The sequence below is a fragment of the Neodiprion pinetum genome, chromosome 7 (genome assembly GCF_021155775.2).
Source record: "Neodiprion pinetum isolate iyNeoPine1 chromosome 7, iyNeoPine1.2, whole genome shotgun sequence".
Taxonomy (NCBI): domain Eukaryota; kingdom Metazoa; phylum Arthropoda; class Insecta; order Hymenoptera; family Diprionidae; genus Neodiprion; species Neodiprion pinetum.
The window spans coordinates 3,086,743-3,110,720 of NC_060238.1; the positions used below are offsets into that span (position 1 = coordinate 3,086,743).

General features: G+C 36.2%; 1 protein-coding gene across 5 annotated transcripts; it reads left to right on the forward strand.

Moving 5' to 3' along the window:
- Positions 1–181: 181 nt before the first annotated feature.
- On the forward strand, positions 182–22,794 carry LOC124222972 (putative inorganic phosphate cotransporter). 5 transcript variants are annotated; one of them, XM_046634530.2, is made up of 3 exons: positions 182–671; positions 7,124–7,338; positions 10,701–13,721. In XM_046634530.2, exons 1-3 carry the CDS (start codon positions 554–556, stop codon positions 11,955–11,957), a joined length of 1,590 nt encoding a protein of 529 aa, XP_046490486.1. In that variant the 5' UTR covers positions 182–553; the 3' UTR covers positions 11,958–13,721. The 5 variants fall into 5 exon arrangements, with proteins under 5 accessions (XP_046490486.1, XP_046490487.1, XP_046490488.1 ...); XM_046634531.2 differs by lacking the exons at positions 7,124–7,338; positions 10,701–13,721 and adding exons at positions 19,606–19,829; positions 20,780–22,794 and having other exon boundaries at positions 183–671; XM_046634532.2 differs by lacking the exon at positions 182–671 and adding an exon at positions 4,696–5,440.
- The last annotated feature ends 1,184 nt before the right edge of the window (positions 22,795–23,978 follow it).

Consider the following 23,978-nt stretch of genomic DNA (forward strand, 5'->3'; position numbering starts at 1 on the left):
TGTACACACCAATCAGTGGACTATTCACTTGCTTACTTGCTTTGTTCTTCGAAAATCATCGCGCAATATTTACATTATATACGTAGTGATCGGTGTATAAATATATATATACATATATATGCTTACGAATCAACAATGGCGGCGAAGAAGATAACCGCAGGGTGCGATTACGTCTTGACGTTTCCTTCACCAGAACCCGGGTTAAAGCCGCGTTATTCATACCTTGTCCGAGATTTTTCAATACTGCGAGATATACATATATTCGCAAACGTCATATATTTCTACAGTATTGCGAAAATTTGTTCGCCAATATTGCAATAATTTTCTCTTCCTTTTTATGCATTCATTTCCGTATCAAACGTATTCCGTATCAAAAGACGAAAATTTCGAATATGTACGCGGCTTAATCCCGCGGTGTGTTTTTGGTGAAAGTGTCCGTTTTTCTAAATCACACATGTAATATTACACGCAAGCAATTAATCGCATTTGTCTAGTTCTCAAAGTTGACAATAATATACTTAGTTAAGTGACCACTGAACTGAGTGATATAACAATGATGAAAGAATCGTCGATACCGGTTGCTGATGAAAAAAGTTGGCTACTTGCTGAATTTAACAACTCCGAACCGACGCGCCAGCGAAGAATCGACAAGATTTACAATTTCCTCAAAGGTAAGTGCGCGCGAATTTAAAAACTATCGTTTTTTTTTTTTTTTTTTTCATATACGAAACAATTATGTATGTGTGTTGTTGAAAATCTTGTCAGTTTGTACGAAACATTGACGAGCTACTCGAAATCTCTCTTTCTGCTCTTTCTCTCTTTTCGTCTTGCGTTTGTTGTCGTTGCTGTTTTTTTTTTTTTCCTGCTTTCAGGATAAAATTAAATACAACAAGTATAAAAATTAAACGCGATTGCGAGCCTCGAAAATTTTGAAAGCTTCCATCGATACGACGATACTCTGTAACTGCGAGAAAGTCGCGACCTCTGGTCCGTGGTTTTTGAACTATGCGCGATATTGTAGAAAAATTTACGAGTATGTTAAGTTTGTAATCGTTTCGGTGCAATTTTAAATGCAATACGTTATTGTATTATCGTTACACATGGTGGACATTGTAAAAGTGTTCTATTCGTTGTCTTATTTATTGTTTTTTTTTTTTTTTTTTCTAAAAAATCGTAACATCGCCCAGGTATTGGATTTATTTTGCGTGGTGAAAACGAGGAAGAAGAAAAAAATTCTTTTTTTTTTTTTAAATTGAATTGAATCCGATTTTGCAAATGCGAAAAACCAGGGAATCTATATTCACGAATCGGAAAAAAATTAAATTGCATGCGGAAAAGTCGCCTATTTGTTTGAACTCAAACTATCGCAACAGAAAAAAAAAAAATAATAAAATAAATAAATAAATAAATAATGCATTGCAATGCAATGAAAAATCTCGACAATAATCAGTATCCTATTCTTGGAATTGAATTTAAACCTGACAGATAAGATACCGAGATCTTCGTGTGCGAAACTTGTAACAGTGTTTTTGCCAATGTATTTAAGTACGCTTGTATACCTATGTATCAGAATTGTATAAGACTCGATGATTGCCACAGGTAAACAGTGCAGAAACACGCCTTAAGCTCACAGCGTAAATCACTGGTTTTTTATTTCCCCTCTCGATACACGCATGCATATATACATATATAGAGGTGTAAATTAACAATGATATCTAACAATAAAACCAATAATAATAGTAACAATAAAGATATTTCAAAGGCAGGCGAAAGTTATACTCTGCAAAAAGTGGAAGGAAATTTTTTTTTTTTTATTTTTCTTACGATTTTAAATTAGCCACACGATATTTCTATATCGTACTGTCATAAGAAATATACGTGTACAAAATAGTTGGAACATTGCTCAATTCATAGTTTATTACGTGTACAGAAGGTCGAGAAACGAATTCTTGCTGAATGCTATTTAAAGAATTCAAGAATTGAAGAATTGAAGAAAAACCCTGAGGTATAAGGAATATTCAGACATCAGACCTCGTCATCTACAAATTTCGCTTGAAATTTGTCAGATCAAATCAACCGGGAGCAAATTTGGTTAAAAAGAAAAAATCCAATATCGTATAAAAAATATGTTTCGAAGGAAATTGAAGGAAGAAAAAAAGATACATGTGTGGCATTTTTTATTTTTTTTTAACTAGTTCGAAATTGATGGCAAAGCGATGTTGAAATTTGTCCGATGGAAAATAAATCGATCGAGCTTCCTTGAACGTTTTTTTTTTCTTTTTGTCGTATTTGGTTATTTTTTTTTTTTTGGTTCTCGTAAACTATACTTGACACTTCATCGTCTAAACAGCTGCCGCTGTTACGTGGAATATTTAACAAATATGTACATTGAACTACGACAAATCGAATTTACCGTAACGAATTCTATCTAAGAATAAGGCCAAGTTGTGAAACAGCGCATAACTAGACTCTCACAATATAACTGACGACGTTTTGTCGACTATGATTATATCGTTATTACCGAAAACTGGGATTACCAGTCCAGTAAATAATTGTCTCGTAATTTATTTGAAAACAATCGTCAATCCCACCGCGCCGAAATTATTATTGAAAACAATAATCGGAAATTTCTTTAACATTGTAAACAAGTTAAAATATTCACAATTCGCTGCTGATTTATGTGATCGAAACACGTTCATTGTCAGACAGAAAAATAAGTATGCAAGTTTTATGAAAAAACAGATGACACATGTTAATCGATCAGTTTTGATTTAGTGAAGAAAATTAAATAAATAAAAATTTGCAAGTGCTCATAAGCAAATTTAATATAGCCATAAGGTATAGAATTAATTTACTATTATGAGAGAATAATTTATATGCAGATAATTGTTAGAAGCAACGCGTGTCAAATTCGCCGATCAATTTTTTTTTCTTTCCTTTTACGTCCATTAGGTTATTTATCAAAAATCAGAAACATTTTATCGATCTACTAATTGAACAATGAAAAGAAAAAAGCGTTAATCTATCAGTGTGTAATCACGCTAATTAGTTTATAATCAAAGCAATGTTTCAGGATAAATTTACAGCCTCGATATCATATAAATGGAATGCAAAGTTTTCAAATTATCAATTAAACAGGGAAATAATTATGTAACGACTTGGGAAAATCTCGTCGCTTATACAACGATCGTTAACCCGTGTCGATATAGATTGTCGACATCTAGATACGGTCAGCGATAAATAGTTTCCTGCCACAGCTGTGCAATATAAGTGCGACTAATCGTCTAGACTTTGTTGAATAGAAAGGTATTAAGTATGTCAAGGTAGTGGGGAAGACCTTTGTATACTTTTATGCCTTTACGTGGAATATTTTCTAAATTGCTTTAAAATTTATATACTAATGCCGCATGTGTTATCGATGCAATTTCCTATCGTACGCAGGGCGAATTTCTAACCAACGAATTGCCCGTCGTTTGCTAAAACTTGATGCGCATGCGCTACAATTTTTCACAACAGTTATTCGCCAGGATGACCAACCGTCGTGAACGTAACCTCAAACAAATTTTCATTCAAATTTAATGACAGTTGGTCAACCTGGCAAACAACTGCGTTCACAAATTTCAACGCATGCGCATTAAATTTTAGCAAACGATCTTTTCGATTAGATCGTTAAAAATTCACTCTTTTACGTCAAGTTTTACATAAATTCTCTCGTTTCCAATTCAACGGGTAAAAAATTCACCCGCGATCAGTTTTCCTTACACTCGGAAAACAAATTTTTATAACAAATTAAAAATTGTTGTTATTGTTATTATTATTCTCTTGTAAAAAAATTCTCGTTTTTTTTTTTTCTTTTTTTCTCTATCGCTACAAGCTCGCGCAAAACTTTTGCGTGGAATAAAATTTGGAGGAATGAATTGATTTTTATTTATCTTTCTTTCGTTTCTCACGATGCTCAAGTTTCAACCCTGCGTGCTTTAATGGTTGTAATAAAATTAAAGTCAGTGATTGACGGTGATTAATCGGTTTGTTGTATGGATTTTTCAACGGGTTCTCGGAACCCGATTAAATCTAACACACGTGAAACTTGCGAGCGGGAAGATCGCGCGCGGTTTTCCGTAACGGCAGCGAAGACGCGTTTGCAGGAAATCCTGTTTGGAAAAAAAACTGGTTTTCGCTACCGCGGAAGCAAACGAGTTCACCATTTTTTTTTTTTTTTTTAAATCCACGTACCCATTTTATTTGTAATAATTTTGTTTCATTCCTTCCGTGTCCGTACATTATATTTATAAAATTTTCCCGTCTTTGTACTAATTAAAAAAAAATTGACAAGAATACGCATTTGACTGAAATAAGAGGGGATGAAAAAAAAAAAAAAAAAAAAAACAACAAATTCGCAGACCGTCGAGTTTAACCAGCGAAACTTTTGACCTGTGTGTGTGTGTGCGTGTAAATCGCGACACGGATTGACGGGAGAATTGTGGCGGGAGGGAAGAAAGGTGCAAACTGAGTTCGGATCAGTCAGGTGAGCTCAGGTAAGTACAAAGTATTCATGTACATACATTGGCTTTACTTGCACACAAACGCACGCACGCAGGAATGCCTACGTATGAGCGTTATCTGAACGTGAGCATTCACCAACATGAAGCATAATATAAGGCGTTTATAAGACTATGGCGAAGCCAGTCATTCGAACGTCTGGCGATAGGCTAAACAATCGTCGGTCGTGCAATTAAATTTCGAATCGCGATACGATTCGGAAATATATATATATATATATATATATTTTTAAATTTCTGTGAACAAAAGAAAGAAAAAAAATAGATAAATAAATACGTAAATAAAAAATTGGTAATTTATTACACACGGGTCTTGGATATATTTTTTATTTATTTATTATTTTTTTTTTTCCTCATTTTACTGATTCGCGGAACGAGTTTTGACAATTATATACATCAACGGCAGTGCAACTAGTGAAAGAAATATAAGAAAATAATATTCAAAACGAGGATAATAATAATAATAATAATAATAATAATAGTAACAACAATAATTGTGGATTTATACAAGTCGGTGATTGTATGTATCAAGATTAATAAATAACGATGGCAGTTTGTTAGAACGAATAATTGAATCAATTGTGTTCTTCGAAGATCTGTGTTATACATGTATATATTATATAATATATACGGTAATCAATGATGATCAATTTTTTGTAATCGTAGTTGTGAATAATGTCTCGATTTCCGATTCTCGAATAAATTGAAAATTTTATTTCACTCAACGAAGAAAGTGGATCTGTTTCTTTTTTAATAATTGGCAAATTCCGTTATAAAGAAAGGATTTTTGAAATAAATTCAATTATTTGATAAACAAAATAAACCAGCTTGGGAATTATAACGAAATATAGTTAAGATGTTGTCGGCTTGGAAAACCTGCTGTAAGTATCACGATAATTCTACAAATAACGTCGCGAAATATATTCATCAAACAGTAAATAGAAAATTAAAAGAACTGTGGAGTATTTAAAAAACGTAGTTTATATAGTTAACGGTTTTTTTTTTTTTTTTTTTTTCTAGACATCTTGTTTTGACTTTTAATAATCGTCTCCGTGGATTATTAATTAATTAAACCGGATAGAAGATAAGAATTGAACCGGTTATGCAGATTCAACAATTTCAAATGTTTTTTTTTTTTTTTCTATTTATTTTGCGACTTTTTTAAGCCGTGTCGCATTGAGATTTTCTATTTGCCGTTTAAGAATTCGAATTCTGAAGGAAGATAATAATTTTTCTCACACAACGAACGGAACTCTGTTCGACAATTTATATGTATATTTTATTCAGATCTGTGCGTCGTGGAAAATTTTTAATCGCACGATAATATCTCTCTCTCTCTCTCTCTCTCTCTCTCTCTCACTCATATGTCGGTTTAATCCATCTTCACAGATTTCGAATAATTGAAATATAAAATTATTTTTTAAACAAACGAAAGGAACAAAAAGTATCCAATGAATAAATACCATTTTCAAACTATCGAAACTTGAGGCATGAAAATGTTTAATGTAAAATTACGATTTTTCAAAGTAAAAAAAAAATTTTTTTTTTTTTTTATTCTTCAATACGAATAAAGTTTCTATATTCAAATTTTTTTTATATTTGACAGACATTATTCAACATTTCACTGTAATCCAGTCAAGAAAGCTGAGCGTTTATTTTACGTACCGATTTTTCGAAAAGTCGTAAAAACCAGTTTTTACGCAATCTTGAATATCCCGAAACTCGTGGGTTTAAAAAATTTTGTACGACGCGTCGATTCGAAGGAAAGCAGATTAAGTTGGCAAATCCATATGTATAAAAAAATTTATCATCTCCCTTCAACCGTTAGAATTGAATTTATATTACATGTTAATCAAACGGCGAATATAAAAACTGAATGTCGCACCGCTTAAAAAAATCGCACATCGATTTTCTTTCACGAGGTTAAATATTGCGTCATAAACTATGATTTTACGAAGTGGGGGATGGGGGGGGGGGGGGAATAAACATGTTTTTTTAAATATTATATTATATATATATATATATATATGTATTTATTTATTATTGTTATTAATGCAGAGTTATTTCTTTCATCGTTTATACGCTTATTTAATATTTCTCGTACTTTTCCCTGCCTCGAGCTATTTGACTCGCGGATTCGAGCGATGAAATCGATATTTAATTCCATACCAGTTTCGAAAACTTACGCGTTCCAGTAAATGTTCAGATGCGTGAGTATGGATTTTTTTTTTCTTTCTTTCTACTCGCGTTCTGCTCGATTTGTAAAATAAATAGAAAAGAGAAGGAGAAAGTAAAATAGAAAAAAAAAAAAATACCCTCGCGAAGCACAAATTCACACCGTTTTTACCTATTTTTCTTTTCATCTGTTGAATAAACAATCGATTACAATTGTTATACACTTATGAGGCATGTTGTATAAATAGTTAATTTTTTTTTTTTTTTCATACTGTTATTGTTATTATTATTTCGTCTTCCCTTTTTTTTTTTTTCTTCACCCGTTGTATAATTACATCGAAATCTTTCCGAACATCCGCATTGTATTTCAATGGGTATAAATTTCTCAGGTGCCCCGATACCCCAAAGATGGGTTTTCGCCTTGATGGGATTCATCGCGGTAGTGAACGCGTTCACTATGAGAATATGCTTGTCATTAGCTATCACCGAGATGGTCGTCGAGACCGATAGCTCAGAAATCACTGACGAAACTTGCCCCTCGACAAATTCTACAAGCACAACCAACAGCGCCGTGGGTACTTACGAATGGGACGAAAGTTTGCAGGTACACACACACACACACACACACATATATATATATATATAATATGTATCTCTATATTATAATGAAGACTAGAAGATAATGAATGAACTGTCAAATCGTATAAACTCGATAAATTATTATATTACCTCGAATAATGTTCAGAATTTTTATTTTGTCCACAAAAAATTTAGATTGGCAGAGGAAATAAGAGGAATGCATAATATTAGCGAGAGAAAAGAACAACGACTTTTTACACGATTTCAAATTTAACCTTGAAAAACTTTTGAAAGAGTTTGGTTATGAAAAAAATTATCAGAGATCTTTTTTTTTGTGGAGCATTAAATTCCGTAAAAAAAATATGCATCGTATACATTTATGTGTATTGTCCCGTTACTGAGTTACAAAATTGAGAAATAACTACGATTATTTTATCATGTTAATTAAATTGGAAAATGGTAAATTGCGTTCAGGAATCATTAAATATTAATATTGAAGACTCGAATCATAACATACGTGTTATTTCCTCTTTCTACAACTAATGAATACGTGATATTAAAACAGAAACTCACTTCTACTTTTGACTGAGGGATATTCAATAAATTTATTTAATTTATATCAACGTTTTATTTACACTGAGAAAAATTTCATTTGTTACAGTAACGAGAAAAATTCAGTAAAACAGGTATCGTTGAAAAAAAAAACTGTTTGAATATTGTCGGAATCACGAAAATCGAGGTACGCGTAACCATTTTGCGCTATTGTCGATCCTTTTTTGGTAATTCCAACGCAAAATCAGTTACTGCGGCTTACTCTACTTTTTTTAGTTAAACAAGGCTTCAACGTCAATTTATTTTTGCACGAGCGTTAAATTTTCGCAACAGTTGCAAGAAAATCTAGCAACAGCGATCGTAATGAGAAAGAATAGTAACGGATACTAGACTTTCCGTTAACGGCTAGAAAACTAATTTTTATTTTCTACCTAGAACTATATTTTTCGATCGTGGTAAAAAATGAAAATAATTAAGTAACCGGTACTAAAAATTTCTCTCAGTGTATTATTTGTTTAATCGAATTTTGTTTTGCATCAGTCTAATACAGGTATAAATTTATTATAGGCGTTTACCGCACAGTGATAATATTCGAGATTAGTTGAAGATTTCACGTAAAATGTGACAGCTGGTATTGATAAGAATCGCGGATACGTGTGTAAAAAATATTTATCGCGTGCTTCATATTGCACGTTACGCAACAACTACTTCGGTCAGGGATTCAAATTCCATTATATTACACTGTAAACGAGTCGGAGGACGCTGTCACATATTTTGCAGTAAAACACTCGCCACGGTTTGGTAGATAAGATCACGCTTAAATCCAAGATCGTAAAGCTGGGGCAGCTGTAAATTATAAGAGAAGAGAAAAACGATGATGTGTTGCATAATAGCCGGATTCTTCCATGGCATTGTGGAATGTTGAAGAAATGTCACGTTTTCGAAACACGTGTTGTTGTTATGCTGGTGTTTAACACGTTGTTTTTTTTTCTTTTTTTTTTCCTCATTATTATTATATATATATATATATATTTATATATATTTTTTTTCTATTCTTTACACTTTAATTTATGGCAAACAAAACAGAGAAGGAAAGATATGCCGTTTCGAAAAAACCTGTTTTTCGTATCGAATACAAAGATGCGTTTCAACTCGCTAATTTTTAAACGCTCAATATTATGTAACACGTAAAGGTGAACAATTTTTTTCTCTAACAATAAGTAAAAATTGTTTTATTGTTTTCCTTCTTTGAACGAGAAATTGCTATGCATCTATAACGCAGGAATAATTGCGTCTGAATTTGGTTAGGAAAAAATCGTATCGTCGGTGAATTTTTGGCGTTTTTTTCTTTTTTTTTTTTTTCGTCTGTTTCAAACCTCAGCGAGATTATTAAATGCAAAAAGTTTAGTTTTTATGACAGAAATTAACCAAGCTCTTAACGTGTTGTAAAAATTTTTTATACGGTATAACTTGCACAGGTGTAGAGTATGTACATATTTGACTGTCGAAACTGTAAAATATTATAATAATAATAATTATAAAACAGTCCAGCATAGCCTGCTGCATAATTCAGTTTTTTATTCCACGTGTTTTTGTCACACTTGAAATTAAGGTAACGGAAAGATTTTTTGATCACTAGTCTCGGAAATTTTGCAGGCATTTGTCGTTTTTTTTTTTTTTTTTTTTTTGTTTCTTCATTTTTATTTACAAATTTCATAACAAGTAAAGTTGAAAATAAGCTGTATTAACAGATTTCTTAGAGCCATTTTTGTACGGACTCGATGGCGTGTTTTTGTTCCTAGAATATATACAGTATACATACTGTATATAATGAGTACCTATGTGTGATAATGAGTATCTATGTGTGATCGATAAAGTCTGCCAGACTTGAAAAGAAACTGCTGCTCAAATATGTAAGTAAAAAAAAATAAAACCACGAAGATACAGACAAAAGAAAAAAAGAACAAATTCGAATGAAACGAATCGCAAATAATTGCATGCGTTGATACGTGATTGTGTGTGTTTTATGGATAGGTGAAGTTGTTTAACAGGTTGTCAGCAGTAAGAAAATAAAAATTACCAAAATAAGTACAGTGGAATTTTGTGCGCATAAATAATCGAACGGAATATTTTATCACGGTATCAATATCAACGGAATTAATTAAAAGCACAAGTATACTATTAGCGAAAAAAAAAAGTTATTTATTATAGTCGCGAGAATAAATTTCGCGAATATATATATATATATATATATATATTTCACGATCAGAAGTTTGAGTTCAGCGAAAAATTTATTCTCGCGACTATAATGAATAACTTTTTTTTTCGCTAATAGTATACTTGTGCTTTTAATTAATTCCGTTGATATCGATACCGTGATAAAATATTCCGTTTGTCAAAATCGTAAAATGACCGTGCCACTGTCCAGAAGTACTTTCAGCCAAGCTAGGGCTTAATAAATGTCGTACATATTTTTCATCGACTTATTTCGCCGCGAGACGGGCTTTGAGGTTATGTTTTGCCAATTATTCGACGAACGTTAATTCATACGATAATTTAACGGTCCTATCCGACCGGAACACTTTACCACCTAACGCCAAAACAACGAATTTGAAAACAAAAAATCTCGAATAAAATCCGTGTCTTAAAAATCCTAAAATCCGTCACGTGACACGTGCGGGCTTGATACACGTCTCGAAAAACAAATTGTTCCGAATGAAAAAGATGAAAGAAACCGTAAAAAAAAAAAAAAAAAAAAATCTATAAAAACCAAATATTGTTTTATTCCGTTTTACAGCACCACCCTAATTCCGCCTTTCTCTCTCGCTCCCGCAGGGTATAATCTTATCATCGTTCTATTGGGGCTACGTGATAACGCATCTGCCGGGTGGCCAGCTGGCCGAACGTTTCGGTGGAAAGTACACTCTGGGTCTTGGCATTCTGTCTACGGCTATATTCACCCTGATAACACCATTGGTGGTCGAAGAGTTCGACGCTACGGGTCTGATAGTACTTCGTTTCCTAATGGGCCTCGGCGAGGGCACGACGTTTCCGGCGTTGAATTCCCTGATATCGAAATGGGCGCCGCCAGCCGAGCGTTCAAAAATCGGTTCGCTGATTCTTGCCGGTGCTCAGATCGGCACCGTTGTGGCGAACGCGCTGTCCGGAGTACTTTTGCAGTACTCGTCGATCGGTTGGCGCTCGGTTTTCTACGTCTTCGGCTCGATCGGCGTCGCGTGGTTCGTCGTCTTTGTCCTCGTCTGCTACAGCACACCCGACGATCACCCGTTCGTCTCCGATCGCGAGAAGAAGTACCTTCACGATAACATGCACGAGCACACCCACAACAAGTTCCCACCCACGCCGTGGCGCCACCTGCTAAAATCGGTACCGCTATGGGCCCTGGTCGCCGCCTCGGTCGGTCACGACTGGGGTTTCTTCACTATGGTTACCGACCTACCAAAGTACATGAGCGGGGTGCTCAAATTCTCGATAAAAACGAACGGCCTCCTTACCGCTCTGCCGTACCTCTGCATGTGGTGCGTCAGCATCGGTTCGTCCTGGATTGCCGATTGGATGATAAACGAAAAGATAATGACCAGGACCAACGTGAGGAAGATGTTCACAACCATCGCATCCGTTGGACCGGCCTGTTTTCTCATCGCCGCCTCGTATGCCGGATGCGATCGTTACGTCGTCGTCACACTTTTTACCGTCGGTATGGCGCTGATGGGTACTTTCTACCCTGGTATGAGGGTGAACTCGCTTGATCTCAGTCCCAACTACTCCGGAACCGTTATGGCTATCGTGAACGGGATTGGCGCGCTTTCTGGGATCATAACGCCTTACATCGTCGGCGTTTTAACGCCGAATCAGACAGTGAACGAGTGGAGACTCGTCTTCTGGATCATATTTGGCGTCTTCATTGTTACCAACACCGCGTTTCTTTTCTTCGCAAGTGGGGAGGTTCAGTACTGGAACGATCCGGAATTTCTTATCAGGGATACCGAGGGGAGGAAAAATAAAAACGAAGGGGATGTTGCTGCTGCTGCTGCTACTGTCGAACGCGGGAAAAACGATGTCAAGACGTGAATAACGATCAAACGACGAGTTTCAACGTTTAGAACAAGTTTTTTTTTTTTTTTTTCACCTACGTTTTACCCACTTCCGATTTTCATCGCGGTTGTTAAAATCGTAAAATTGATATTCGGTTTTGCCTACTAGCCGTAACTCTTTTTACTAACGGTCATCGTGCTTTGGGCGAAAAAAGTATTATTATAACGAGTGAAATTTGAAAGTTGATTGATTCACTTTTCTTCTTTTTCAACGGGGAAATTTCTTTTTTCCTTTCATCAAATTGCGCTGTATAAACAATATCAGAAGACGAATGTATGCATAAATAAACAAAGAGTATTGTTGTAATATGAACTATTGTCAAGCTAGTCAATGACGAAAAATGTTGAACGTTCGTCATTTAGTTGTATATATGTATACGTATATTTATAATATATACATATAATGTAACGTAAGGGTAAATCCGAAAGGTATAAATATCTCTCAGTATTCTCACCGCGTTTTAAAATTATTCACATGTAGTGAATTAATCATCCAATAACCATATAAATGTATGCAACCCATGTTATAAATTGTTCACCAACTTCCCTGTAATTACATTCGATATATTATGTAATATATAAGTTTAATAACATTCTACAGTTTTGGTATTATTAAAAAGAAATGAAAAAAAAAAACAGAATAAACAATTTCATATACATATACACTAAGTGAATATAAATAATAAAAATGTATTAACACGCGAAAAGAATTAAAAAGAATTGAAAGATACAATTTGAAAAAAGAAAACTATGCCATGTTCACTTGAGTACATATATCATGAACTTTTTTTAAAATTATTATTCGTAATATTTTTAAGAATATTACAGAAAATACGTGATATTTATTTGTTTAATCGCTGCGTTCGGTATTCACGGAAAGATATTAATAGAAGCTGTGTAAATTTTTATTACACCGAGTGGTTGTGAGATGTAACATGAGATTATCAGAAACGTGTTTCCGTTAATTTTATTCCCGAAGTAATCGTTCACGATGGATGATCGTGTGTTTTTTACCTCTCGATTTACGTCGATTCGTTAAATCTTGCCGTGCAGCACCGACTTTGCAATCGGCAGTAAGATGATTGGAGATAAAATTTATAATTTGGTTGCCACGGTAGTTGAATTTATTTATTTTTTTTCTCATTTTTTTACGGTATGTGATGTAATAAAACCGATAACGGATATGAATAAAATTTACAACCTTTTCGAGTGACGTTATATAACAAACCCTAGCTAAAGCCTCGATGACTTACGGTGGCTAATCCAAATTACAACCGATAAAACTTGACGATATAATTTGATTTACGATTTTTACAATTATAACAATTTCTCCATCGCATTTCGATAAAACAACGTCATTTTCATCGGAGGATATTTTCTGACCGAAGAAGCGCAAGAAAGTAAAAATAAACAACTCAAGTTGACGGGCGAAACGGAAAAAGATGGATTAAAAAAAAAAAAAATCAAGCAAATCCAACCGTTCGCATGGCAAATTAGACTACTGTAATAAAAATTGATTAGCAATCATTGAAACGTTGAATTTCATCAAATTTCTGAAAAACGATTCAAGATGTTCTCGAGTTTATAAAAATCAAAGTATTTCCTTAACGCGTGATTCCTTGTATATCATAATATCGGGTACAAAATTTAGGATAACATTTTTATTTATATTGTGAATTTTCCCTTCAATTTTCGCAAATTCTATTTATAGCAAAAAAAAAAAAAAAAAAACAAATAAAAATTACATATCGAGCAAAACTTGATTGATCAGATTTCTACCGTATCTGCACGGTTCACGTGACTCAGAATTGACATTCAGGTTGTGTGTTTCCGTCATAAATAAAGCGGTAAAAATAAATCCGAGGATGGAACGTAAGCAGCGACGGATCTGTCAGAACAAACAATAATTAATGGTCGGCACGTGATATATATATACATATATATAAACGTAGATGCAAAGGGGGGGGGGGGGGGGGGGGGGGGGGTGATGATACAGGAGATGCAGGAAATAGTCGAGTGCATTATGCGTTTTGTCATAGCGCAAATCGCGATGTATACACGGTAGAAAATATTACTCGTGCAATAGTTAAGATTAGGTAAGACGAGCTTTGGGTAATTGAAATTTTTACTACGTATATACATACACTAGCGTCTGTATGTATATGTATGTTAAACACCGAAAAGCGCAGTGCTGTTATCTAACATTACGCAGCTCCCCGCACTCGAGTCACGCTCTGTAATTCAAATGTAATCTGAATAACGTTTTGTGATATTCAATCAAAAAAGTTTCAAAGTCCCGAAAGTTTCCCCGAGATTTTATCAAATTCTTAATTACAAGTTTACTATCAGATACGAGTACGCGTAGATTGGAACATTTGAAAAATATAAAAAGATATACGATGTTCGTATCGTGTTTTATTTTTCAGGATTTCTCCGAGTAAGTTTCAATTAAATTATTTTCAAAATTGTTGAAAATTTTTTTACATACGAATGTATAATTTATACCCGAGAATTAGACAAGTAATTGTGTATAAAAAAAAAAAAAAAAAGAATAGAAAACGTTCCAAGAAATAAGATCTAATTCTGGTCACCTTGAACTAAATAATTGAAAATGTACGTGTGTGTGTGTGTGTATATATTTGCCAAAACAATTTGACAAAAACCGTGCGATTATACGGAGAGACGTTTTTCCCCGTGTATCTGCAATGTCCTTGATTAATTTACCGTCGTTGCTGTCGTTTCCCAGTTTTTAAAAACCGTAATTGAAAAATAATCAACATTAAAAGAGTACAGTTTTCAGATTTCGGAATTTCGGTTTCAAATTTTCGATTTTTTTTAAAAACTTGTCACTCTCCGTTTCAATCGGTCACATTTAATTTTGGCAAAATGAATAACTGTTGAAACCGTTTTCGACGATGACTATTTAAAGGCACCAACTATTTTGTCATACCGGTGCGATAACAACGATGACAGTTGACTATTACGAAAACCTTGAGATTTTTGTTTACATATTTTATCTAAGGTATTTTCAACCCAGTTTCAATATACCGTTTTATATACACGATATATCCGACACAAAAGCAAGTCACGACACAATTCACGAACACAAAGTCATAGTTGTTATTTATGTTTTTTTTTGTTTTTCATTTTTTTTCTACTCGCCTTCTCCCGGTCAATACTTGGAATGACTTAGCAACAATTGGTAAGAAAATTATTCCAACAGTTTGATTAGATAGTCGATTCTATTCCAGATTTACGAATAAATGATTATGGTTGTTCTGCTTTTTCAGTTTCGATGTAAACATTTTTGCTTTTTTCTCCATAAGGTTAGAAAAATTAATAATACTGAAGTATTTCTTGTCGATAATTTACACTTCTGCTCATTCGATGAACTGGATAATGATTTTGAATTGAAAATTGATCGAAAGCTCTACCCTAAGATATGTGTTGAAAAAATTCAAAAAAAAACGTAGTGATGAAAATTCTTAAAGGGGATTAAAGAAACGACCAATTCTTGGGGAGTGAAAAATGACAGGTGTAAAAAAAAATTTTATTTTGCCTCCAGGAATTATGCAGAAACGAGAAAAACACGACATTGAAATTCCAGCCAATGAACAAACAATTAATCATATTTATACGACGAGGTAGACAATGAGATGAGAAACGATAATGGCAGGATAATTGGTTGAAAATTGGTTTGACGTATAAATTACTTGAAACTATGGTTTTGAAACCTTGTATATGGTTAGGCATTTTCTTTCCAGCAGAAAATAAATCATACGAAAGATGATAAAGTCGGTCGACGCGCGTCAGTGAATAAAGCCGGAACAAAGTATGGAGGAATCCTTGGAAACGGAGTCAATGCTGAGCAACCAAAATGAAATGTATGTCACCTAGAACAGAGCGACAATATCTTGGGTCTTATTACGCTGGATAATTACCGAAAGGTGTGCCGGAGCGAAACTTTTTCGGATAACTTATTGTATAGGCGAGGCGAGGAGAGGCCGGAAATCGGCACCGATCGACCGGATCGGGATATATGCATATACGAAACCGAGAAACTCACGTGAGAAGCCTTCCAGTCGTTAAACAGTTCCGGAATCATCGACTCGGAGGTCGTTACCCACATTTGGCGATCCGCGATCGTCACGAAATTCGATACCGATCATCGATTTAACGTTGATTCAACGCCCCGCGGTTAGTGCAGTAGCAATGAGCATCAGTGGGGATTGAAAGATGCAGATCGAGATGATGATACCCCCTCATTTATTGGCGATATTGAATTCTGGCTGTAAGTAACGATATTCATCAGATTTCTACGGTTATCTTAAAGACATCGGTCTCAAGTTTTAGCGATGATTGGCTAATTTTTTATTTCGTGCACATTACGCTTGGCGATTTTCATCGCCGAAAGAAAATCGGCGCCGATCTTGGAAAGAATTTCGACGATTTTTCACGGAATTATTCCGATTTTGTTCCAATGATCGATTTGTCACCGATCACGAAACTTGTGAAAAGTGTATGAATCGTTAAGCGAGGAATTAGGTTCGACAGTTTTAAAAGATTCCGTTCGATTTCAGTGATCTCGATGTTTTATCGGATATTGGTGATATTTTTTAGTAAGCTGCAATGAAATTCAAAAGTGAAATTTCGTGTAAGAAATCATCATGACAATTCATAGCAATTTCATGAACTTGTGTCGGATTTCAGTGAGAGAAACATCGTGTATAATATTAGTGGGTTCTACGAGTTAAAAAAAAATCTACAACAATTTTCAGGTAAGTTGTAAAATACTAGCAAAAACTGTGTATTAAGATTCTGCGCAATTCTAAATTAATTTGTGAGATATTTCTGTAAAGAGTATTTACAAACTTAAAATGCAATTCTCTTTTTAATACCGTAAAAAGTTTGTAAGATCGGTAAGGAATTTAGAACATAATTTTACAACAATTACTGATCATAAATATTCCCTGCGATCTCGGAATAATTCACGATGTTCGAAATTTATCGCTTTCGAATTGATGGAAGAACTGCGAAATATGCTTAGGAGGATGTTTGAATCGTTCTAATTAAAATTTTCCAACGCACGCGTAATAGGAATTCACAACACGAATCAATTCCAAATCTCTTTGGGATTAGTGCGGCACTAAAATCTACTAGATTCTTGCGATTTCATATTTTTATCAGAAGGTATATTCTCTAAATCTCTCAGAATTCGAAATGAAATTGTAGTCGTACATGCAATTCATGCCGAATGTTCTGTGATACTGGAATTTCTGTAAATCCGTGAGAATTCTGAAGGAATTCCAAAAGCAATTCCACATTCTCATGAAACGATAGTGGAATTTTCAAAGTCCATAAGAATTTGACATAAATTCCAAATGCTATTCCATATTCTCATCAAATGCCACTTTAATCCTCCGAATCCCTTGAAATTATGAATAAAATTCTAATGCAATTGAAAATTCCCATCGGATGATTCTTGGATTCTCTAAATATGGACTGGCATTTGGAAATGATTCCAAATTGCCATAAATAAAAATGGATTCATCGGAAATTCAGATCCGTTCTATCTCCGGATTGATCCGGAAACATTCAAGAAAAGTACACCAAGATTGCCTGAATTTCAGTGATCGCAGCGATGCACGGTTCGGCCGAATCTGCGCCGGCATTGTTTGCCTCGAATTTAACAGATTTGGGTTAACTTGGCATATCGGCAGCGCGATCGCTGCTCGACACGGTGGTGGGTAAGACGTTGTTCCAGATGAAGGCTCGCGGTGTCCTCGGCCGATATATAATGGGAAATAAAATGCGGCTCGATATCGCCGGCTAAAGATTATACGATTATAACTATAATATATATAGTTTGCGGACGCAGACAACGCGCGACGATCGGATCTAAACATCTTTATTACAGCTCTTAATCATCCAGAATGTTGGTACTTGCACACTGCAACCTCTGTCATATGCACGTTATGCGATTGCACAAGAGTAAAGAGGCGGCAGTGCGGTTAATAATCAATAATCAAACTGCAATCCTCGCATTATTTCCAGATCCCTATTACCTGTTACTATCGTTGTCTAATACCATGTGTATCGCACAGTGTGTTCATGGAACAAGCCGTATACTGAGAAAAATCCACGCGTCACTTTTCCGCAAAACTGATTGACTGATAATCGCGCGATTGCGTTTAATGCGAAATCCGATTTCCTTTTGTTTATTTAAAAACTTCTTTCCGATTCTACTTTCCGTCTACACACATGACCTGGTATCTTCAAACTATACACGCAATGGTGTGTTGTTTTCGTTGTTGTTCGTCGTCTGCCTTTGGATCGATACCTTGGCCTGATCCATCTAGATCCAAGATTTTTATCTTTCGAAGATGCTTTCGTTATTTGAATCAATTTCATTCTCTCTTTTAATCCAATTCCTTTCTCTCGATAACAACGTTATTCCGTTTGTCAAATGATGACGGAGGAGGTGAATTCTTTTTTTGCATTGCGAGAATGACGAGGAAAAAAACACAAGAAGTTCTCTAAAATTGCTAACTACGTTTATGCACCGTCGCATAAAATTAGCCAATACATGTATACGTATACTTGGGTTAAAAATGTGTACAGCAAACGTGGAGTGAATGGTTCAGAACCCGCGTCACTAGCTGGCGCGAATCGCTAGTATATACCTGCCTGTTCGAATGCCATTATTTCGAAGGTGGTAAACGCGCATAAAACGGTGTACCGACGAAGGGGCCGGCGTGCATTATAACTCCGAAGAAACAACTCGGTTGCACAGATAAGAAGACGCCGTCGAGGAACTGTGATCAATTAGTCGTGCGAGTCGGGCCAATTTATAGCCAGTGAATTTCATTCGTATACAATCGTCACTATCGCCGATTGTTTTCGATTTCGTAGTGCCAAAATTTCACTGAAAGGAACAGTGGAGAAAAACGGAGACAAAGAGAGATAGAGAGATAGAGAGAAAGAGAGAGAGAGAGAAAGCGAGGAAAGGAAAATTGAACACCCTGGGGGTGTCACTATCGGAATGTTGTACATTTGGAAGACCTGTTGTAAGTAACGATACTGTCTTACTTTGATCGTGTTATGTAGTGTCAATTTTACGCGATGACAAGGTGCGGTGAATTTTTTAATTTTCGAGATTCTTCTTTTATCTACCGTTGTCCGTTGTACCGCCAATTTGTCGGTGACCGTGATCGGGATCGCGTTGCAATGACACTGTGTGGACGAAAAACCGTGAAAACACTGCGGGGATCGGGTGTTTGGAACAGAGTCGATAATTCGATCACAAGGTGTTATAATTTAACGTGGAGAAAAAGATGAGAGCTTGCAGAAATGTCACGTCGCGTTATTTCCGAGGACGCAATAAGACAGCTCGGTTGTTTCCGGTCTAGAAATTACTTAATCATGACATTGCCTCGTGCCGTTTCATTAAGCAGGTTTACCCTGGATGTCTAAATAGTATTGAAAGAACGTGTGTTCGCGTAGATCGATACCAAAGACGATCAAAGCATTCCATGACTGCTGACGTAACTGTCGATCGGTTGATCGATCGTCGTAACCGACAGTTTACCGACGATTATTGTAACACTTCTGGTGGACACTTACAGGCGCTCCGATTCAGCAGCGATGGGTATTCGCAGTGATGGGATTCTTCGGAATCATGAATGCCTACACCATGCGAACCTGCTTGTCTCTCGCCATAACCGAGATGGTGAACAAAACAAAAAATATCCATACCGCCACGACTGACGATTTCGTCTGCCCTTCGAGCAACGCAACTTCCGTAACCAACAGTCCCAAAGGAAGCTATGATTGGGATGAATCGTTACAGGTGAGAGAACGAGACGGTTTTCATATTGAGTTTCGGGGCTCTTCAAGTCCATGGTCAACAATTCTTGTCTCAGTGTTTAGCTCTTTCCATCCTATAAGAAGTCATGGCCGTTCGTTTGCATTCTCGAAAGTGTTGGTGCTAAAATAAAAGCGTCGAGTCCACTGTCTTGCAGTTTTTACACTAACGTCGAAACATTTCGTATCCTGTTAAAGTACACTCGAATACGTATCTAGGTACAGTCTCACAAGTCTGATTTGTGACGTGAAGAGGCGCGCCTCAGACAATACGTAACAGTCCCGTGCAGACAGAGATATTACACTTTTCTTAAAGTTTCAAGATAGCTATGTATTGCCTGTATCCCTTTTATCATAACTTATCTGAGAAACTAGAAGTGTTTTACTATTCTTCTCAATGTAACACAGTTCTGTAAATCACTGTGATGTTTCTTAACGAATTCGAGATACTCGGTAATACGTTATTGCAGTATTTTATCGACACGAAAGGTCTTCTCTCAAACTCTCTCAAAGTAACTTCCTATAAGACGCGACGTGTTCTTGGATTATCGATCGGTATAATCGTACAATGGTTGAAATTTCTACAGTTTGAATAATGGTACCGGTAAAATTAGGAAGCCGATGTAGACTACTCTAGAATACAACATCTGTAGATACTTACAAGCAAGTCAAATCACTTCTTGACGTTCCTTACTTTGGAGGGTGGTTTCAACCCCTTAAAGTGTTTAACGACGGATAAGAAAAGATACGTGTCGCTTAGTTTTTAGTCTACTATAACATATTGCAAAAGAAATGAAATCGGAGATATCGACCTGGGATCGACCTTCCTTGTTAGTGTTAGATAAACCCAAAATCAGGGTCTATAAAATTCGACGTTGAAATTTTCTTCCAACATTTAACGGTGATAAGGGATTTGACCACTACTTTACCCAACAGGGTCTGATCCTGTCAAGTTTCTTCTGGGGCTACGTTTTGACGCACATACCGGGAGGTGTGATGGCGGAGAAATTCGGCGGCAAGTATTCACTCGGTCTCGGAATCCTGTCCACCGGAATCCTGACTTTACTGACACCACTGGCGGTCGAATCGGGAGGAGCGATTGCCTTGATAGTGCTACGTTTCTTCATGGGTCTCGGTGAGGGCACGACATTTCCGGCTGTTAACGCGCTTCTCGCCCAATGGACGCCACCTTCGGAGCGTTCCAAGATCGGAGCGATGGTGTTCGCCGGTTCTCAGATCGGCACTGTAGTGGCGAACGCTTTGTCCGGTGTTCTGTTGCGATACTCACCGTTGGGCTGGCGCTCTGTATTCTACGTTTTCGGTTCGCTCGGCGTCGCCTGGTTCATGGTCTTCGCCGTCGTCTGCTACAGCAACCCTGACGTGCACCCGTTCATATCGGACAAGGAGAAGAAGTACCTCCACGAGGCAATGGCGGCGCACACTCATCGACGCATCCCACCGACCCCATGGCGCCACATCCTGACTTCCGGGCCGCTCTGGGCCCTGATAATAACCCAAATCGGTCACGACTGGGGCTTCTTCACGATGGTGACCGACCTCCCGAAGTACATGAGCAGCGTTCTGAAGTTCTCGATAGCCTCGAACGGCCTCCTCACCGCTCTTCCGTACCTCTGCATGTGGTTCGTCAGCATCGCATCCTCCTGGCTAGCTGATTGGATAATAAACACCGGACTGATATCTCGCGGAAATGCGAGGAAGCTCTTCACAACCGTAGCCTCGATCGGACCTGCCATATTTTTGGTCGCCGCTTCGTACGCCGGATGCAACAACGTCCTCGTCGTCGTTCTCTTCACCATCGGCATGGCGCTGATGGGCACCTTCTACTCGGGCATGAAGGTCAACGCGCTTGACCTCAGTCCCAACTACTCCGGCACCCTTATGGGACTTGTAAACGGCATTGGCGCCCTCTCCGGCATCGTCACGCCTTATCTCGTCGGCGTATTGACACCCCATCAAACCGTAAACGAGTGGAGACTCGTATTCTGGATAGTTGCCGCTGTCTTCATTGTCACCAATCTTGTATACGTGCTATTCGCAAGCGGTGATGTCCAGTTTTGGAACGATCCGGAATTCCTCGCCAAGGAACAAGCGGAAATGAAATCCGGAACCACGGATCTTCCGAAAACTGTCCACAGCACCAACTGACAACGAAAATCATCGCATATAATCGCGATGAACTCTTTCGCTCTCTTTTTACCCAATTTCATTATCTCTCTTTGTTATATACGATGATGGTGCTCATTGTGTTATTATTGCAGTACGCTAATGTTAAATGGTAGTTAAATTTATAAATATAATCTTTCTTCAAGACAGCGCTGATCTTAAACGTCTTCAAAACGACGTTTAACCAACGCTTCTATACGTCTCAAAGTCACGAAAGACATTTTTCGAATATAAAGATGTCTTTTCGTTGCCAAATAAAATCTTTTTTACACTTTAAGTTTCACGCTGTCCGAATTCTCAGTCTTTAAATGACTATTTTTCGTAATCTCTAATTCGACTGACAGTTTATTACACATCGCCATATTATAATCGCAACATCGTACGTGGGTGTCATTTTTCTGATTTCAAATTTCACCGCGTCGTTGAAGCAAGCTCATGAAAAAAATCTATTTCATCTTTTCTTTCCAGCCTTGTAAAACCTTCTTCTATTTTAAAATACTCTGACAATATTCTCGCAAAAGCTATCAATACAATTGCTTTTATTACGTAATGACGTTTATCGATGTACAGTACTGTACATTCGTTATTATACTTTCTTTTTTCTTTTTTTTTTCTTCACTCCCAAATTTAGGTCAATGGTATAAGTGAGACATGTAAGATTGGATACAAATGTACAAAGTGCGAAATTTCGCGCAAGCAAAGCAAGCTCTGTTGACACACATGTACAAAAAGGAAAACAAAGAATATTAAAAACTGAAATTCCATAATCCACGTTCATAAAAATAGACCTGACAACTGTTCAAACGTTTTTCACAAGCCGTTTGCAAACGTGTAAACCATATTCGCACGTGCGTAGATATGCTTAAATTAGCATAACGTGTATCGTTTAATCGTAGATCCGAAATTGCCAACTGATCTAAAGACCCAACTTTTGAATTGCTACTACAGAAGATAGTTATCGCCGATCTTAAGCACCTCGATATAATACCACGAGACGGATAATATGACATGTTAATACCTGCTGGCAATAACTTGCGTCACTGTGAGCATTAAAAAAAATTCTTTTCCACCTCATATTTCCTCGTTTTCGCATCTTATTCTTCGTGCAGGTAAGTCTCTTTCAAAATAGGTTTTAAATTCAGGACCTCTTGCCGTCAACGAAAAATCGTCGGTGTGAAAATTTTTTTCACCGTTTCGTTTTAACATGCCAAATAAAACTGCGTAATTCTCGCGGTACGAAACTTTTCGAACACCGTGTACAACGAGCATTGAACAGATACACGAATGATCACTCACGGTGTTAAAAATCTGATTAATAATTCTCAATTGCGATCGTAAATAGAGCTCAATATGATCGAAGGTTAAACTGAACTCTCGTCAATAAATAGTCGTAAAAATAAGATCTGCAGACTACACTGTTAAAAATTTCTGTATGAAACTTCCTGCTCTGTAAATTCACCATACATTTACAGTTCATTTAATTTACTAGTAAAATATATTTACTGCACAATTTAGTAAATTCAAATTACTTTTCTGTTTTTTTCGTACAAATTATAGTAGAATCAAAAAGTTTCAATGTAAATTTAAGACAATTACATAATAATTTCACGTTACTGCACCGAATTTGTAAATTTTCAGCCTGATTTTCGTAAAATGACAACTCTTTTGTACTGTAAATGTGTACTAAATTGACAATAATTTTTAACAGTATAGTTTCGGAACAATGCGATGAGTTCTCAAAACTAATTGACTCAGCGATTATCGACGTTTACTTGAAATGCGATTTACGTGCGTAGCGTTACTTTTTTTTTTTTTTTATAGATCTTGACAAATCTTACGAAATAATGTTGAGAATTAATTGTAACCTTTTGAAACATTCAAACTCGGTATTCCGGGATCATAAATAGCGAAGCAGCAAGTTCAAGGCTAACTATTGCGAAGAATCATCTCC